This window comes from Lepidochelys kempii, chromosome 7 (assembly GCF_965140265.1).
Source record: "Lepidochelys kempii isolate rLepKem1 chromosome 7, rLepKem1.hap2, whole genome shotgun sequence".
Lineage (NCBI taxonomy): Eukaryota > Metazoa > Chordata > Testudines > Cheloniidae > Lepidochelys > Lepidochelys kempii.
Genome location: NC_133262.1, coordinates 59,971,372 through 59,987,582, shown reverse-complemented (window position 1 = coordinate 59,987,582; position 16,211 = coordinate 59,971,372). Strand labels below are relative to the sequence as shown.

General features: G+C 47.2%; 1 protein-coding gene across 1 annotated transcript; it reads right to left on the bottom strand.

Annotated features, from left to right (window-relative positions):
- Nucleotides 1–10,609: 10,609 nt before the first annotated feature.
- LOC140914661 (uncharacterized) lies at nucleotides 10,610–15,012 on the bottom strand. Its single transcript, XM_073353086.1, has 2 exons — nucleotides 14,276–15,012; nucleotides 10,610–12,144 (listed from the first exon to the last, which is right to left on the bottom strand). Exons 1-2 carry the CDS (start codon nucleotides 14,999–15,001, stop codon nucleotides 11,608–11,610), a joined length of 1,263 nt encoding a protein of 420 aa, XP_073209187.1. The 5' UTR covers nucleotides 15,002–15,012; the 3' UTR covers nucleotides 10,610–11,607.
- Between the last annotated feature and the right edge of the window lie 1,199 nt (nucleotides 15,013–16,211).

Genomic DNA, 16,211 nt, shown 5'->3' with positions numbered 1-16,211 from the left:
TGGCTTGACCAATTTCCTCTTGGTGCAAGACCAGAAGGGGGTAAAAGATGGCTTTAAACCAGTCCAGTCCCTAAAGATTGCTCTAATTCATGCCCAGCTACAAAAAGTTCCAAGGATCTATTCTGGTAACTGCAGATCAGGTATGGACCGGGGAACCTTGTCTGTATCCCTTTTTGTCCAGGAATGCCCCTAAGCTGGCAGCCAGCAGTGAGATTGCTGTAGTTGTCACTACAGCAGCTCTACACCACTAGGAGATTTCCCCAGTCTTTTGGGGAGGTCTCTTCCAGGGATAGTTAAGATGAGTTTACAGCTGCTTTGCACTGTTGGAACATCTGGATCACACCAGTGAATCAGGCCCTAAAACAATGGAATGGTAACGTGATTGCTGGTTCAGTAAAGTGCTAGAGACACATGTAAATGGTCTACCTTCCTATGCACTGATAAATGATCTGTAGGAGATCCACTTTAAGTGCTTCTGAATTTAAACCTTTGTGCCTTTTTTGCGGGCCCTCCTCCAGTTCACTGCCTAGAGATTAGTGGGGTGCACAGTAACATGTCATCAACATGCAATGATGTGCTGTAGGGATCGCCTACAATTGTTCCCCAAATTCCCTATGTGGTCTGGTCTTCCCGTTGGAGCAAAGGGTTGCAACTATTAATGCAAATTAAATAGGGCTCAACTTCGCCTGTTGCCTCTATGGAGTTCGAATCAGGTACATAAGGCTCAGACGTACAGCCTTTAATCACACAAGGAGTTGTGCCAAGGTCAACAGGGCTGCTCATGTGAATAAGAGGTACTCATATAAACAAGGATTTTGGGATCAGTCACTGCCCAGGCTTGATGGATCGACAATTAATCTAGTCCTGTTCATAATTTGGGGGCAAAGTTCAAAGGGCAAAGTTTTAATAAATGATCCAACTGCATATCAGTAGAGTGTGTTTTTTTTTGTAAGATCTATTGAGTGTTTCTAATGACTTAATTCCACTGACCACTAATTCCAGGGCTGGGGGATGAATTTTGTTGTGATGCTTTATGGGTATGTTGCTGAAAAGATGAATGTTTAAGCAGCTGGGTGGTTCGAAATTAAATGAAACAAGAAAGCGCTTATAAGAAGGCATCTAGTAAGCTACATCGTCTGTGTGTAACCCTGTCATGAATATACATTCCTGATAGACAATAAAGCCTACGCAAGCTGAATAGAACAGGCTGCCCCAGGCTATGACATCAAATGCTGTTTAACACAATTCAGCTCAGTTTAAGCACCTTGCCTCAGATTTTCAATGAAACATAAGGGAGTTAGGTGCCTTTGGAGCTCATTTGGAGTTGGGTGACTATCTCCCTTAGGTCCCTTGAAGATCTAAATAGTTAAGCCCTGCCTATTAGATTTAGGGCAGAGGATGTGTCTTCTGCATGCTCTGTAAAGTGCCTGGCATGCTGTTGGGTGCTGTAAAGCCAACACATCGTGCAGATTTTTAAAAGCGGCCCCTATAATTCTGTGCCGGACAGTAGATACCTAAACACAGAGGCACCCAGAATCAGTGGCCAGATTTTGAAAATGTTGGTCTTCTTAACTCATAATGGCTCTCCACCACCACGTCCTTCAGGGACAGCCTCAGAGAAGAGATTGCTCTGCAATGCTTCTATTGCCCCCATTACCAGACACTAACTGCTATTATCCCTTTTTCACAGATGGGAAATGAAGTACAGGGAGACTTGTCCAGCACCACACAGGGAGTCTGGAGCAGAGGAGGGAAACAAACACAGGTCTCCTGAGTGCCAGGATAGCTCCCTAACCACACTACCAGCTTTCTACTGCAAGCTTGCCAAGACTCACGGGTCAGGGCCCTGTTGGACCCAGAGGGGTGTCAACCAGAGCAGGGGGCCCTTCGCTGAGAATATTCTGTCCGTAGTCCGCCCTGTGTTTAAACCCACGGCCTGCGAGCATGAGAACATACCTCTTAAATGTCTTTTATTTCAGCCTCAAAGTTACTAACAAATGGGGAAATTATTCATCTCAGACGTGAGGAAGACTGGGGCTGAGGCCAGAGGGTCACTCGCACTAGGAAGGCATCCCACAGTGTTTGAAGGCACCTGCATGCACGCTTCTTGGGTGCCCCCAGTCTGCTTCTTGGCAGGTTGCTGGAGAGCTCCAGTTATAGAATCATAGAAGATTAGGGTTGGAAGGGACCTCAGGAGGTCATCTAGTCCAACCCCCTGCTCAAAGCAGGACCAACCCCAACTAAATCATCCCAGCCAGGGCTTTGTCAAGCTGAACCTGATCACCTTTGCCACCCTACTGCACATGGAGAGGAGTCACAGGTGCCAACTGGTTGGGGCACTGACCAACAAGCTCTGCTGCAAGCACGAGCCCCGGTGAACAAGCTCCCCATGTGAACTCCAAACCAATTCATCCTCCTTTTCATGGCAGATCCCCTCACTGGTCTGCATTTATGCCTGATTGGGCACAATTTAAACAATGCATCCAGACAGACAATTACCAGCCATGGATGAGATGGATTGGGATGGAGTATTTTACAGAGCCACTTTGCTGAGCAGAAAGGTACCTTACTGCAGTGGTTCTCAATCAGGGGTACACATACCCCTAGGGGTATGCAGAGCTCTTCCAGGAGGTACATCAACTCATCCAGATATTTGCATAGTTTTACAACAGGCTACATAAAAAGCATTAGTGAAGTCAGTACAAACTAAAATTTCATGCATTTCAGTATATAGAGCAATATAAACAAGTCATTGTCTGTAAGTATAATGTTTATATTCCCATTGATTTATTTTATAATTATATATTAAAAATTAGAAAGTCAGCACTTTTTCAATGACAGTGTGCTGTGACACTTTTGCATTTTTATGTCTGATTGTGTAAGCAAGTAGTTTTTAAGTGAGGTGAAACTTGCGGGGTACTCAGGACAAATCAGATTCCAGAATGGGGTACAGTAGTCTGGAAAGGTTGAGAGCCAGTGTCTTACTGTATTTATTGTAGGGGAAGGAATAGCAAATAGAGGGAAGAATTAACACACATGACCATAGAGATGTGAGTATAAAACTAAAATACAAATCACTTAAGGAAAGATGGGACTTTCAAAGAGCTTAAGGGAGTTAGGTGCAAAATCTCATTAAGTGTCTAGGTATCTCTAATTCCCTTCTTGAAATCCTTGGCTACTTTTTTCTTAGAGCTCTGTGTAGATACCTGGGTGTCATCTCGGCCAACAGCAGAGACTGAACCCAGGTCCAGCAGAACTAACCGCATGAACCGCAGCAACTTGAGTCAGACTGTGTTCTGTGACAGACTCACATCCTGGAGGACATGTAATTCCCACTGACCAATGGGTTACATAGATTGTCAAAGGCAAGTCACACTGCATTCTTCCTTGTTTTCTCATCACCTTGCTCTGTACTCATAGTCATTCTGAGTGAAAGTGTCTCTCTAATGTTTGGAGCACTGAGGGTTGGATTTAGGCCACCAGAGTGTGGTTTCCATTTCAACACAAACTAGCGGTTAAGACTGCATTCTTACCATTCTTGGTGCTGCGTGTTTGCTAAACCTTGTAATGGGCTTGTGAAGAGAAGCATGCTTTCAAACAAAGTACTTTCCCCTTGGAAGGGGTGGCCAAAATGGCCAACATTCAAGAAGCACAGCTTTCAAGAGACGAGCAGCGTGGGAGCATTGTCTTCTCTGCCCCAGAAACATCCATACTAGAGCCATCTCAGCAATCAACTGGCTAATAATGAGAAAAAGTGCACTTCCTATGAGGGATCTTTGACAATCTGTGAAATGACAATGAAAATCTATTGACTCTCAAATGCAGGAAGCAATGAAACAATGTCAGATTTTTTAAAAAAGGAATTCCATATTGTATCTCGGCATATATAAGAGACTTTGGCATCTCAGGGCCTAGAACACACCCACTTAGATCTCCCTGAGGGTGATCTGACATATTTTAACATCAGCAAATTTGCACATCATTTATTAAGGACATTAAATATAGCACTTAGCTAGTAATGAAATATCCCCCTGATTCTTTTATATACAATAACCATTGTGCTTACAGTGACTTAAGCGGCACATATTTGTTAAAAAATAATTATATTTACATGGAGCATTTAAAAAAAGAATTTTTCAAATTCCGGAAGCAGAGTTTCCTCCAACAAGGGAAGGAAATCATTATTTTTTAACTTTAAAAAACCAATGAATGTAATGCTTTAATACCAAGGGGAGAAAAACAGAAAAGGAGTTTCTTCTTAATATAAATACTTCCCTTATCCAATTAAAAATATATATAGGTTGTTCTGGATCTCTGGTGCCAAAAGCAAGTTAACAAAAAGAATACCTAGCTCTTCTATAATACCTTTTGTCAGTAGATTTCAAAGCACTTTACGAAGGAGATCATTTTACATATGGGGAAACCGAGGCACAGAGCAGTGCAGTGACTTGCCTAATGCCACCCAGCAGGCCACTCACAGAGCCAGGAATAGAGCCCAGGATTCCTGCACCCCAAATTTGGTAATCTAATCACTAGGCCCCCACATCTAACACAGAGCCTCTTTTTCCCGGGTGAATGAAACACATCTAATATGCCTTTGGGGATTCATCCAGACATCCCCCATGGTTCTCATTCATCCCCTTGTGACATTCAGAGATTATTCATTCAGAGCATTTGGGGCAATGGGAGAAGACTGGTCACAATGCAACCTTAGAGTTGGTCAAAATTATATCAATTTCACTCAGTCTTTTATTCATAGTTAAACAAACATGCCATCCACAGCTTGACCACTCCACATGGAGTCTATCAGAGCTCACAAATTAAGCAGTGCTGGCAAAGGAACAGCTAGGACTCTGCAGGAAGTAATGAGGGAGTCTCAGTAGGGGGTGCTCTTGCCACAGCTGTTAATAAACTGCTGCCCCAGCATCATGGTTCTGCTGGTGCTTCTATACAATTCAACTGCAAAACTCCCACTAACATCACTGTTGCAGGTTCTAGCCTAGTGTTAGGAGGTTCTATGCTGCTGGTAAACAGCTGCCCTGTTCCACCCCAGAGGTGGCTGCATTTCAGTGGTAGGCAATATGATTCATGTGTGTTGTTTCCATAGCATTCTGTTGAGTCTGCAAAGCACTTTGGGATCCTGTGGAAGTACATAACAATTATTATTTATTATTATTAATCATATTTATCATGGCAGTGCCTAGATGCCAACCAGCAATAGGGTCACATTGCTCCAGATGCTGCAGCAATGAAGAGATGTAGATGGTCCCTGTCCCAAGGAGCTTACAATCTAAACAGACAAGACAGATGCAGGGAGGGGGCAGGGATGTAACACACCAGCAGAATGAACAATGTGATGGCAGCAAAAGACATGTTAGTTCCAGCTATGTGGGAAGAAAAGGGAGGAGAAGGGGAGAGGGGAAAGGTATGGAATGAAACTGAGGTAAGGAGACGGCGAGAGAGGGGAGGGTTGGAGCACACAGCCTCTCAGCATGTGGCAGACACAGGACAATCACAACTGTAGAAAGTTCTGTGCATGACCAGAGCTCCCTGCTATTGCTGCTACTGGTTGGAGTCTTTGGCTCACTCCTCTCTGCAATATTCCTGCAAGGCCACAGAGTGGGGTGGAGAGGGGAGGCATCACTGGGGTCTTAGTGCTCCCATAGTGGGGGCTCTCCCTGCACAGTTCTGGAGACAGGGAGGAGTGGCCCCGGCTGTTGGCACCATTTTACTTCATCCATGCCCCCAGTGCAGCAGGCTGGTTCCACCCCTACCTGCTGCAGTCTCTGGTTGCCCATTTGGTGAATGGCCAAACCTATTCATGTCAAATTCACAGCCAGTTTCGAGTTTATTTTTCAGCAAATAAACTATTTATCTGGAAAATTTCACCCCGCTCTCCGGTTGACCCTATTGCAACTGCTGCTGCTAGCCGCCAGAACAGAACATCTCTCCCTGCAGAACATTATGTTCAGACTTCCCAGGGCTGGGACTGAATGCTGTCTTGGAGCATGCATCCAACCTCTTTGCCAGAACTGAATTTAAAAGAATTTGGTCCAAAATCAACTTCATTAATATCCTTTTAATTTAAGTGAGAGTCCAGCGAGCGGATGCAAGGGAGGTCAGATGTCCATTAAACCAGTGGATACAGTTACTACCAGCATGGCTGGGGCTGTTGAGCAATATTTATTTCTGAAAGATCAAGAATTCATGTCGAAGCAGAAAAGAAGTTTTTGGTTAGAGATTAATCCTGACCTACAGTCATTTGTGCTGAGGAGGAGCCGGCGCGAGCTGCCAGATACCACGCTAGGACGGTGGAGAAGTGTTTCTACACTGGCCTTGTGTGTTTTGTACTTGTGCCATAGAAAGGGAAGCAGAGGTATACAAACTCCCACAAGAGCTAAACAAACCCCTGCAGCAGTCTGCTTCGTTTCAGTCTCACTGAGCTGACACACCGAGCCCTCACTTTCATGGGGGGGGGGGGGGTAGGGATCCACGTCACTGGTTCCTCATTGATGTGCAGTGAGGCACCGGGCTTAGCAGAATATTCCCTTCCATACTAACAGCCTGGTCCAACACTCAGCAAAGCCAATGGATAGAGCCCCACTGACTTCAGTGGCAGTTAGATTGGGCCCTAACTCACTAGAGACTATTTGGATTTTAAGAAGTTAAATAGGAAAGAGTGTTACACAATTGTTAGGACAGGAAAATTCAGATTCCTGGGTTCTAGTCCCACCTCTTCCACTAACTTTCCATTTTGCCTTGGGCATGTTACTTCATAGATTCATAGATATTTAGGTCAGAAGGGACCATTATGATCATCTAGTCTGACCTCCTGCACAACGCAGGCCACAGAATTTCACCCACCACTCCTGCGAAAAACCTCTCACCTATGTCTGAGCTATTGAAGTCCTCAAATCGTGGTTTAAAGACTTCAAGGAGCAGAGAATCCTCCAGCAAGTGACCCGTGCCCCATGCTACAGAGGAAGGCGAAAAACCTCCAGGGCCTCTTCCAATCTGCCCTGGAGGAAAATTCCTTCCCAACCCCTAATATGGCGATCAGCTAAACCCTGAGCATATGGGCAAGATTCACCAGCCAGATACTACAGAAAATTCTCTTCAGTTGTGTGCTTCGCCACTGTACTCTGAATATAAAGTTTCCCTACCTCCCTGGGGATTGGAAGGCTCCATTAACGTCATTAAAATGTTTTGAGAGTCTAGCGCGCAACCAAATATCTAGCCAAAAATCCAGATTACACCCACTCAGCCTAACCAGAGCAGGCAGGGATCAAACAAACTGTCATCTGCACATCAATTGTCAAAGTTTGACTCAGACTCACAATTTATCAGACCACTCTGTTTTATTAGCAAAGCTGCTCTGCTAATACATTTAGAAGTGAGCCCCCCGAGTGGGGCTTGTGTCTCTTAATTTATACAGTTTTTGGAGAATAAGTTACAGAGAAGTTACAGACAAAAGAAGAAAAAGATTTTAGTCACCACCCTTCGAGATCCCTGAGACCAGTCACGTATCTTCAATTACCTGCCACCCTTAACAATCTCCTTTACAGCTTCCAGTTAACTTAACTAATTGCCCTTCACACCTTCCATTCTGATGCCTGCTTCTTAGACGTGCTGGCTCTATCTTAATTGCTTCTCCATTCAAAAGCTAACTGTCCCTATGTGTGCTCCCTCAGATACTTTGTAACATGTTTTGGCATGCCCTCTCATATACAATGTATCCAGCATGTCCCCTTATACAACGTTATAAAATGTTATACTTCCACAATCCCCCCTTTTGGTCAAGGCTACGCCCATGACCAATGACTTACTGGATTCCATATATCAATCGTTCTTTTTCATTACTTTCACTGGTGACATTTAACAACATTAGATTAGCACTCTGGTTAGGGGTAACCTGATGGATGGTGTGTCTTGTGCGGTTTTGGATACAACAAGAAATCAATTGAAAACACACGAAGATTATTAGAATTCCAAATAGGATAGTCAGGATTCCTTGAAACAACCAGTTTCGCAGACTAGAGAAATTGAATAAGTTACTTATCCATTTCCACAAGGAACTTGGTTCTTCGTGGGGAAGGTATGCAATTTGCTCCAGATGGCTAGCACGATTTATTACCTCATTAGTATTATCAGGTATGTATACACAACATTCTGTTCCAATTAGAGCACAGGTCCCTCCTTTGGCTGCCAGTATTATATCTAATGCCCGACGGTTTTGGAGGGCCACTTGTCGGACCGCTCCTGCTTCTTTGGCTAGAGCTTTTAAGCTCTCTCCTGTTTCATTGGCCATGATCTCAACCACCGCTTGTAACCTTAAAAGCCTTTTTGCATGCTGGATTACCCCCCCTACTGGGACTAAAGAAATGCCAACAGCTTCTTCCCAAGTTAGGGGGCTTATGTTATCCACATATCATTTAGCATCTGGCAAGTCCCTCCTTTTTCGCCTGAAATTACGGAGGCGATTTCATGGGAGGGATTGAAGCACCCGGAATTGTGGGAAAAGCTAAGCAGGATAACAGATACCTGACCAATTTGCTGGTAACACAGTGTAAGCATTTTCCCCACAAATCCAATGATGTCCCATTAAAGCTGGGAAGGGTTGACTGCAAGAATTTGACATGTAAGAATTTATAAAGGAGGAATAGTATCCCCCAAAGGGCACAGGATGATTTTCACTGGGAGAAGAGGTAGCATTCACATGACATTTGTAGATGGTGCTGTTTTTCTCAGGGGGCTGTACGGGTAGCAAGAGATTGAATCTTTGGTTTGATCCCAGGTTGAGAGGAAGTTTATCTTTCCATACCCGGTTCGCCATTCTCCAACCTTGTTTGAATAGTCCCATACACCATGGGATGCGATGTATTGGAGACAGCTGCTCCTCCCTAGATTCAGCTCTGTCCCATTACACACCCAGCACCAGTGGCCCTTTCCTTTCACCACACTTATAAGTTTAGGAACATATGTTTTTCCCAGCCCTCAAGTGTCATTTTCCTTCCATGTCTTTTTAAGTGGATAGGGTTCTCCAGCAAGCTCTGAGGAATTCAAAGGGATTGCCATGGTGGGGATACTAGCTTGTGAGTGAGCTGGGATGTGGCTGCAGACCCAGCAATTAGAAATATTCAGGATCTGGGCTATCTGCACCTGTTGTTGGATGAAAGAATTGTCACTGTCACTCTGGATTCCCCAGACCCTCAGGACACAGTAGCTGAGGATTAAGCTTCTCAAAGGACACATGTTGGAAGCAGGACCCTTTCTGGTTCCGACAACCCCTTTCGAGGAAACCGCAGTCACGGTTTTACGTCCACCAGGCAGCAGGCGCTAGGCTCACTACTGCTTCTTGTTTGTTGGGTCCTGCTGTCTGCTTACCCTCTGCTTTTGGCAACCCTTACGAGAGCGCAGATTGTAAGGTATTGCAGGCTGTTCCTCTTTGTCTTCTGGGGTTGAAGCTGGTTCTGCGTGGTCTTGCAGAGGTGCTTGGTCCCCTTGAGGTGGCGCTGGCTTACAATGTGAGGCGTGGATCCATGCAGCGATGCCGGATAATTTCACTGCTGTCTGGATGGTGAGCAGTACCTGGTATGGACCCTTCCACCGGGGTTCCAAGGCGTGCTTCCGAAGGTGGTGCCGCAGGTAGACCCAATCACCAGGCTCAAGAGTGTGACAGGCAGCAGAGGTGGGTTCCGTCGGCCAAGCTGCTCGCACCTGCGAATGGAAGGCGCTCACAGCTTGCATTAACCCTTTGCAGTACTAGAGGAGCGTGCTGTGAGTTAGGTTTAGGTCTGGGGCTGGGGTAATAGTAGCCATTGTACGCATAGGGCGTCCCATGATGATTTCAAATGGACTCAATTTGTGTCTCTGGGATGGGGATGACCGAATTTCCATAAGGGCCAGTGGTAAAGCAGCTGGCCAGTTTAACCCTGTGGAACTACAGATTTTTGCCAGCTTATTTTTAAGCACACCATTTTGCCTTTCAACTGCCCCTGCACTCTGTGGATGGTAAGGGCAGTGCAACAGGTGGGTGACATGTAATACCTGGTTTAGATGTTGAACAATTTTTCCAGTAAAATGTGTTCCCCGGTCACTAGACAAAGTGGCAGGAATTCCCTTGGTAGGGATAATGTGGTTTAACAGACATTTTGCGACAGACAATGAATCAGCTTTGCGACAGGGAAAGGCTTCAATCCAACCCAAAAACAGACATATTATAACTAAAATGAATTCATATTTCTGACACTTTGGCATTTGTACAAAATCAAGTTGCCAGTGTAGGAAAGGTGCTTGAGGCAAACCCCGGAACCCATGTGTTACTTTTACAGATTTGCCTACATTGTGGCTTTGACAAGTAACACAAGCGGCACAGTGGTGGGTTGCAAAGGAGCTGAAATGGGGAGCCCACCACCCCGCCTTACTCATAGCAGAGACCATCCCCTCCTTGCCGACATGCGAAACACCATATAGCAGGGTGGCTAGAGACGGGTAGAGTGAGAGGGGGGATACAAAGGTACCAGTGGGCGATCGCCAAAGGGAATCAGAATGCAAAGAGCAACCCAAAGCACTCCAGGAGTCTTTCTCTGTTTCTGGGGCAGAATCCTGGAGCTGAGCGAGATGAGACAGGGATGGTGGCATTACAGAGACAGAGAGGGGACCAGAAACGCTTATGGTGAAGGTTTTATAGTGGCGGCATGTTTTGTAGCAGCATCAGCAAGTGCATTACCTGTTGCGGTTCAGTGATGAGACAGAACACAGCTTTATGCAAGCAAACAGGCTGGTCAGCGGAGATGGGCTGTTCTGCCCCCCCTGCCTTCCACCTTCTCCTTTTATTATATTTCTCCCCCTAAGCATTACACACTGCTACACAAAGGAATGTATGACGTTGATTCATATGCTTAGTTACCATCCTCTATCTACTACAATCCTGGTTCTCAGGCCTTGAGCCCAGGCTAAAGAAACCTCCCACAGTTGCTGTCCAAACAATCAAGTTCTCAGGGTTCATATCTAGCCCTTGTCCTTGGATAGAGCAATGTGTGCATTGCTTCTAGGAAACAGTCAGGGTGTGCCCCACCTGCTTCCAGGTGGAATAGCTAGACATTAACCCTTCATCTCCCCTTTTTTGTTTATTGATAGTTGGCCATCTCATGGTAGCCGCCAATTTGTTTTGTCATGCTATTTAACTCCCAGACAGACAAGGACATAACCTGGGGAGCTTTCCAGGGCAAAATTTTACAAAGTCTTAACAAGGAAGGAATACATTGTACACAGCAACAACAAAAAATAAGCCAAATGATTACAAACACAAAATAACCAAAAGCTTAACATCTGCAATATAATCATCTAAAAGGGGTACACTTCTTTTACTACAATTGTAACCAGCAAAAGGCAATATAAGTATCATTCTACTAAGACAGCAAAGGGTGCCATCACTTAAATTTGCAGGAATATAATTAAAGGTGCATGAACCACAAGTAAAAACCCATCCTGATGGTAGGATGATATGGCCATAATTATATGAAACATTAACAGCATGGGAACAATTTAAAAGGGATTGAGAAATTTTTTGACAGCCCAATGGCACCTTTGTACTAGTGCAGTTAACTACACGCGCACAGGTGACATTGTGAGCCCCGGCCGGGTACGGTGTGTGAAGGGATATAGCCGTGCGAGGCAGAATATAGTTGGCCGGGCCCCAATTAGCCAAGCTAGAGTACTGGGAGAAAAGATTAGCATAAGCAAAGAGCAGTATCTTATTCTCCTTCGGACTTGTAACGGGGGAGGCGCTTCCGAGCCAACCCCTACAGAAAATAGCAGGCACAAAAGGCACACAATCATCACAGAATTAGCAGTGATTTGGGCGAGAATCGCCACAAACAAAGTCTTAGAAGTTTCTGGCTGCTGATCTGCTGCCAGTTTTCGTTGAGCCGTGGCGACCAACGCTTTTACTGCTCCCCATGTCACGGGCTGGCTTGGGATGTTACGCCTCCTCCGTTTCCGTCCCGCCGTTGTCGACTCGGGGGGCAACGCGGTCTCCTCCAAGGTCAGCTGAAACTCTGGTATGGGATTCGACAGCCCCTGGTGCCATGCCATGTTGTTTAAGTGCTGGTCGCATGCACCGGGCTGGAACCCACAACGGTCCTGCAGGGAGAGACACAGCAGCATATCCCCGACCCCAAGTGATTAGAGGTGCTGGGCCCAGCCACTGTGGATCGGGCAGCTGACGGTAAAAGACACGCGGTCTTTCCAGTACCTCAGATTTGTGAAAATGCCGATCCGCAGGGGTCTGCTGATCTGCATTCAGTGTTAAATTATTTAAAGTAAACAAGAGAATATACATCTGTTGTTGAATGTCTCCTAAGGTTCGGAGACGCAGCTCCCCTTGTTTTAATTGTTTATCTAGCAAGGTTTTGAGTGTGCGATTGGCACGTTCAACAATGGCTTGGCCCGTGGAATTATAAGGGATTCCGTGTTTAAGACGGACGTCCCAGCGGGCACAAAAGGTGGAGAGGGCTGCAGAGCAGTAGGCTGGGGCATTATCTGTTTTAATTTGGCAAGGGCGACCCATAACAGAAAAGCAGGCCAGCAAATGGTGAATAACTTTGTTAGTGGCTTCCCCACGTTGTGGGGTTGCCCAAAGGAAACCTGAATAAGTATCAACGGAAACATGTAAAAATGAATAGGGGCGGAATTGTGGTACATGAGTAACATCCATTTGCCACAGCTGATTTGCTGCGGTACCTCGGGGGTTAACGGCATAAGAAAAAGTAGGAGCAGCAGCAGCACAGTGGGGGCAGGAACGAACAATGGAACGTGCATGATCAGCAGGAATGTGAAACTGCCGGGCCAAAACAGAGGCAGACTGATGAAAAAAGGCATGGCTTTCAATGGGGTCAGAAAAAAGGGAATTTACCTGACCACGCAACGCGCAATCGGCGCGTGCATTGCCCTCAGTGAGTGGCCCAGGCAGAGGGGTATGACTGCGAATATGAGCAACAAAGTAAGGGAAATGACGAGTGGCAAGAAGACGCGCTGTGAGACGGCGAGTGAGACAACGTCGATCCAAAGCCTCCTCCACCCCGAGTTCGATCCTCGGCAGCTGGCACCTGATAGGGGACTAAAATCAATTGTGCAATTGACCGTCCACGCGGGAGCGACTGTGGAAGATGAGTCCACACCTGAACCTTAATAATGCCAGTGTAATCAGCATCAATGACCCCTGGAATGACAAAAAAGCCCTGTTTCCCAGCATGTGAGCGAGGGAGAACAAGACCTACAAAGCCGGCAGGGAGAGGTCCCATCACCTGTGTAGGTATGGCACAGACCTCCCCTGGCAGCTGAAAGTCAGTGTCCTCCTGCATGATCAAATCAAGCCCTGCACTTCCAGCAGTCGCTGCCCTCATAGAGTCTACGGATTCCAAGGCAGAGGAGCGATTGCCTGAGTAGGAAACACCCCCGTTTGGCCCTGGGTTCGGGGGGGACCCGTCGCGCGGTTTCCCGACCCGCTACGACACTGATTAGCCCAGTGATAACCTTTCCCACACTTGGGGCACTTCTTTGAGGGTCGGGCTGGTGCCTTAGATGAGCGGCACTCCCGCTGAAAATGACCCTCCTTTCCACAGTGGTAACAACGCTTCCCCTCCTTCCCGGTTTTTCTGAGGGCGGCAGCCAGAACTCCAGCCTTGTGGGCTTGTGTGCCAATGTTCTGGCACGCCCGCAGCATGTCTGAGAGCTCTAAAATACCAGAGACTTGTGCTGCCTGGAGAGCACGGCGGCAATCCTCATTTGCATTTTCAACTGCCAATTTTAACAGGAGCTCGTGAGCTGCCTCAGTGTTATCCACCTGTCGGAGGATAGCCTCCTGCAATCTGTTGGTAAAATCCAAAAAGGACTCTAAGGCACCCTGACGGATACTGACAAAGCTTTTGGTAGGCTTGCCTGAATCCGGGACCTTCTTGAAAGCATGCTGGGCACAGGTGGAAATAATGGGGAAGACAGCCTGAGGGAGTTGAGACTGCATCCCAATAGTAGCAAACTGGCCCTCCCCTGCCAAATGCTCATAAATGATACCTTGCTCTCTATATACCTGGGCTTGGCGTTCTGCCATCTGCCGATACTCACTAAGCCAAATAACATACTGACTGGGTGACAACATCATGCGCAGCAGCGTTTTCCAATCCTCAGGGATTAGGGAGTACCCAGCACCCATCCCTTCAATGAGACCACGCACAAAGGTGCTAGTCAGGCCAAATTCACGAATTGCTTTCTTTACCTCTCTAACCACCGAGTATGGCAGAGTGGTCCAGGTGCCCACGGGGTTGCCCTGGTCATCATTCTGCCAGGTCACCGGGCAAACGGAGACCAGATCAGCCAGCTCCTCTGCTGTAAGATCTGATCGAGCTTTCGCTGCGTGAACCATTTGTTGCACCAGCGAAAGCTTCTGAGCAGATGCAGATGACTCTCCAGGGGGCCCCATGGGGGGAGGGTGATCACACACCGGCTCCGGTGGGGAAGGCCAGGGAGGCGGTGGTAATAGAGGCACTGGGGGCGAAGCAGGGGGAGGGATGGCTGCAGGAGCGGACGGGGGTGGCAGGATCGGCAGCTCCTCTGTTGGGGTTGGAGAGGGCCTTTCCGAGGCGACACGCTGTGTCGCATCGCCAGGAGGGGGGATGGCTGCAGGGGCGGATGGGGGCGGCGAGAGCACCAGCCTCGCGAGGGAGGGTCTGTCCGAGGCGACACGCTGTACCACGTCGCGGCAGAGGTGCCAGGCATGTAAAGCCTGCACGGGTGCCCGAGGCTCTTTGTGCAATGTCTGGCCCAATCGCTCCCAGTCTGCTAGCTTAAGGCTTCCAGCTTCAGGATACCACGGGCACTTGGCACGTACCTCCTGTAGCAGGAGAGTGAGTTCTCGAGCCGGGCAGTCATGCTGAGCCTTACGCAGCAAATACTGCAGCTCATTACAGTGTTGCACTTGCAAAGCAGAGAGGGAGCTTCCCATACTTACCACAATGAAAAATACTCACCGGGATCCACGAAGTGGATGAGTGACGCGTCTGAAACCCTTGCCGGGCGAGGTGAGTGCTGAGGGCCCCACGTTGGGCGCCAGTTGTTGCGGTTCAGTGATGAGACAGAACACAGCTTTATGCAAGCAAACAGGCTGGTCAGCGGAGATGGGCTGTTCTGCCCCCCCTGCCTTCCACCTTCTCCTTTTATTATATTTCTCCCCCTAAGCATTACACACTGCTACACAAAGGAATGTATGACGTTGATTCATATGCTTAGTTACCATCCTCTATCTACTACAATCCTGGTTCTCAGGCCTTGAGCCCAGGCTAAAGAAACCTCCCACAGTTGCTGTCCAAACAATCAAGTTCTCAGGGTTCATATCTAGCCCTTGTCCTTGGATAGAGCAATGTGTGCATTGCTTCTAGGAAACAGTCAGGGTGTGCCCCGCCTGCTTCCAGGTGGAATAGCTAGACATTAACCCTTCAATTACCCTTTGCCACCTCGGTGTCTGCCGCTGAGTGGCCAGTACACTTAACAATTGCCAAGGCAGACGGTAGTAAAACTGCATACAGGAGGGCGGCAATGTAGGGGCTATTCTTGATAGGGGTACCAGTAGAGGTAAGAAAACCTCGAGCCTGCCAGAGGGTGCCAAAGTCATGCACAACCCCAAAGGCATACCGAGAATCAGTAAAAATAGTGGCAGAGAGCCCCTCGGCTAGAAAGCAGGCACGGGTTAGAGCAATCAGTTCAGCCACCTGGGCAGAGGTCACAGAGGGTATGGGCGCAGCTTCTGTGGTCTCAGAGAGAGAGAGACCACAGCGTACCCTGCAAGAAGGTGGCCTTGGACATTTCTATAACAGTCACATATCTTCAATTACCTGCCACCCTTAACAATCTCCTTTACAGCTTCCAGTTAACTTAACTAATTGCCCTTCACACCTTCCATTCTGATGCCTGCTTCTTAGACGTGCTGGCTCTATCTTAATTGCTTCTCCATTCAAAAGCTAACTGTCCCTACGTGTGCTCCCTCAGATACTTTGTAACATGTTTTGGCATGCCCTCTCATATACAATGTATCCAGCATGTCCCCTTATACAACGTTATACTTATACAATATTATACTTCCACACTGTATAAAGAAGTATAAAGAAAAGATGTTAAGAGTGTGACAAGTCATTATGCAGATCTGGCCTCAGATACAC

What these genes read in the sequence shown, in the direction of transcription:
- LOC140914661 (XM_073353086.1), bottom strand. Translation starts at nt 15,001, where the DNA reads ATGGGAAGCTCCCTCTCTGCTTTGCAAGTGCAACACTGTAATGAGCTG. An exon ending in CATACTCGGTGGTTAGAGAG is followed by an intron (nt 12,145 to 14,275) that starts GTAAAGAAAGCA and finishes CTCTCCCTGCAG; the next exon opens with GACCGTTGTGGGTTCCAGCC.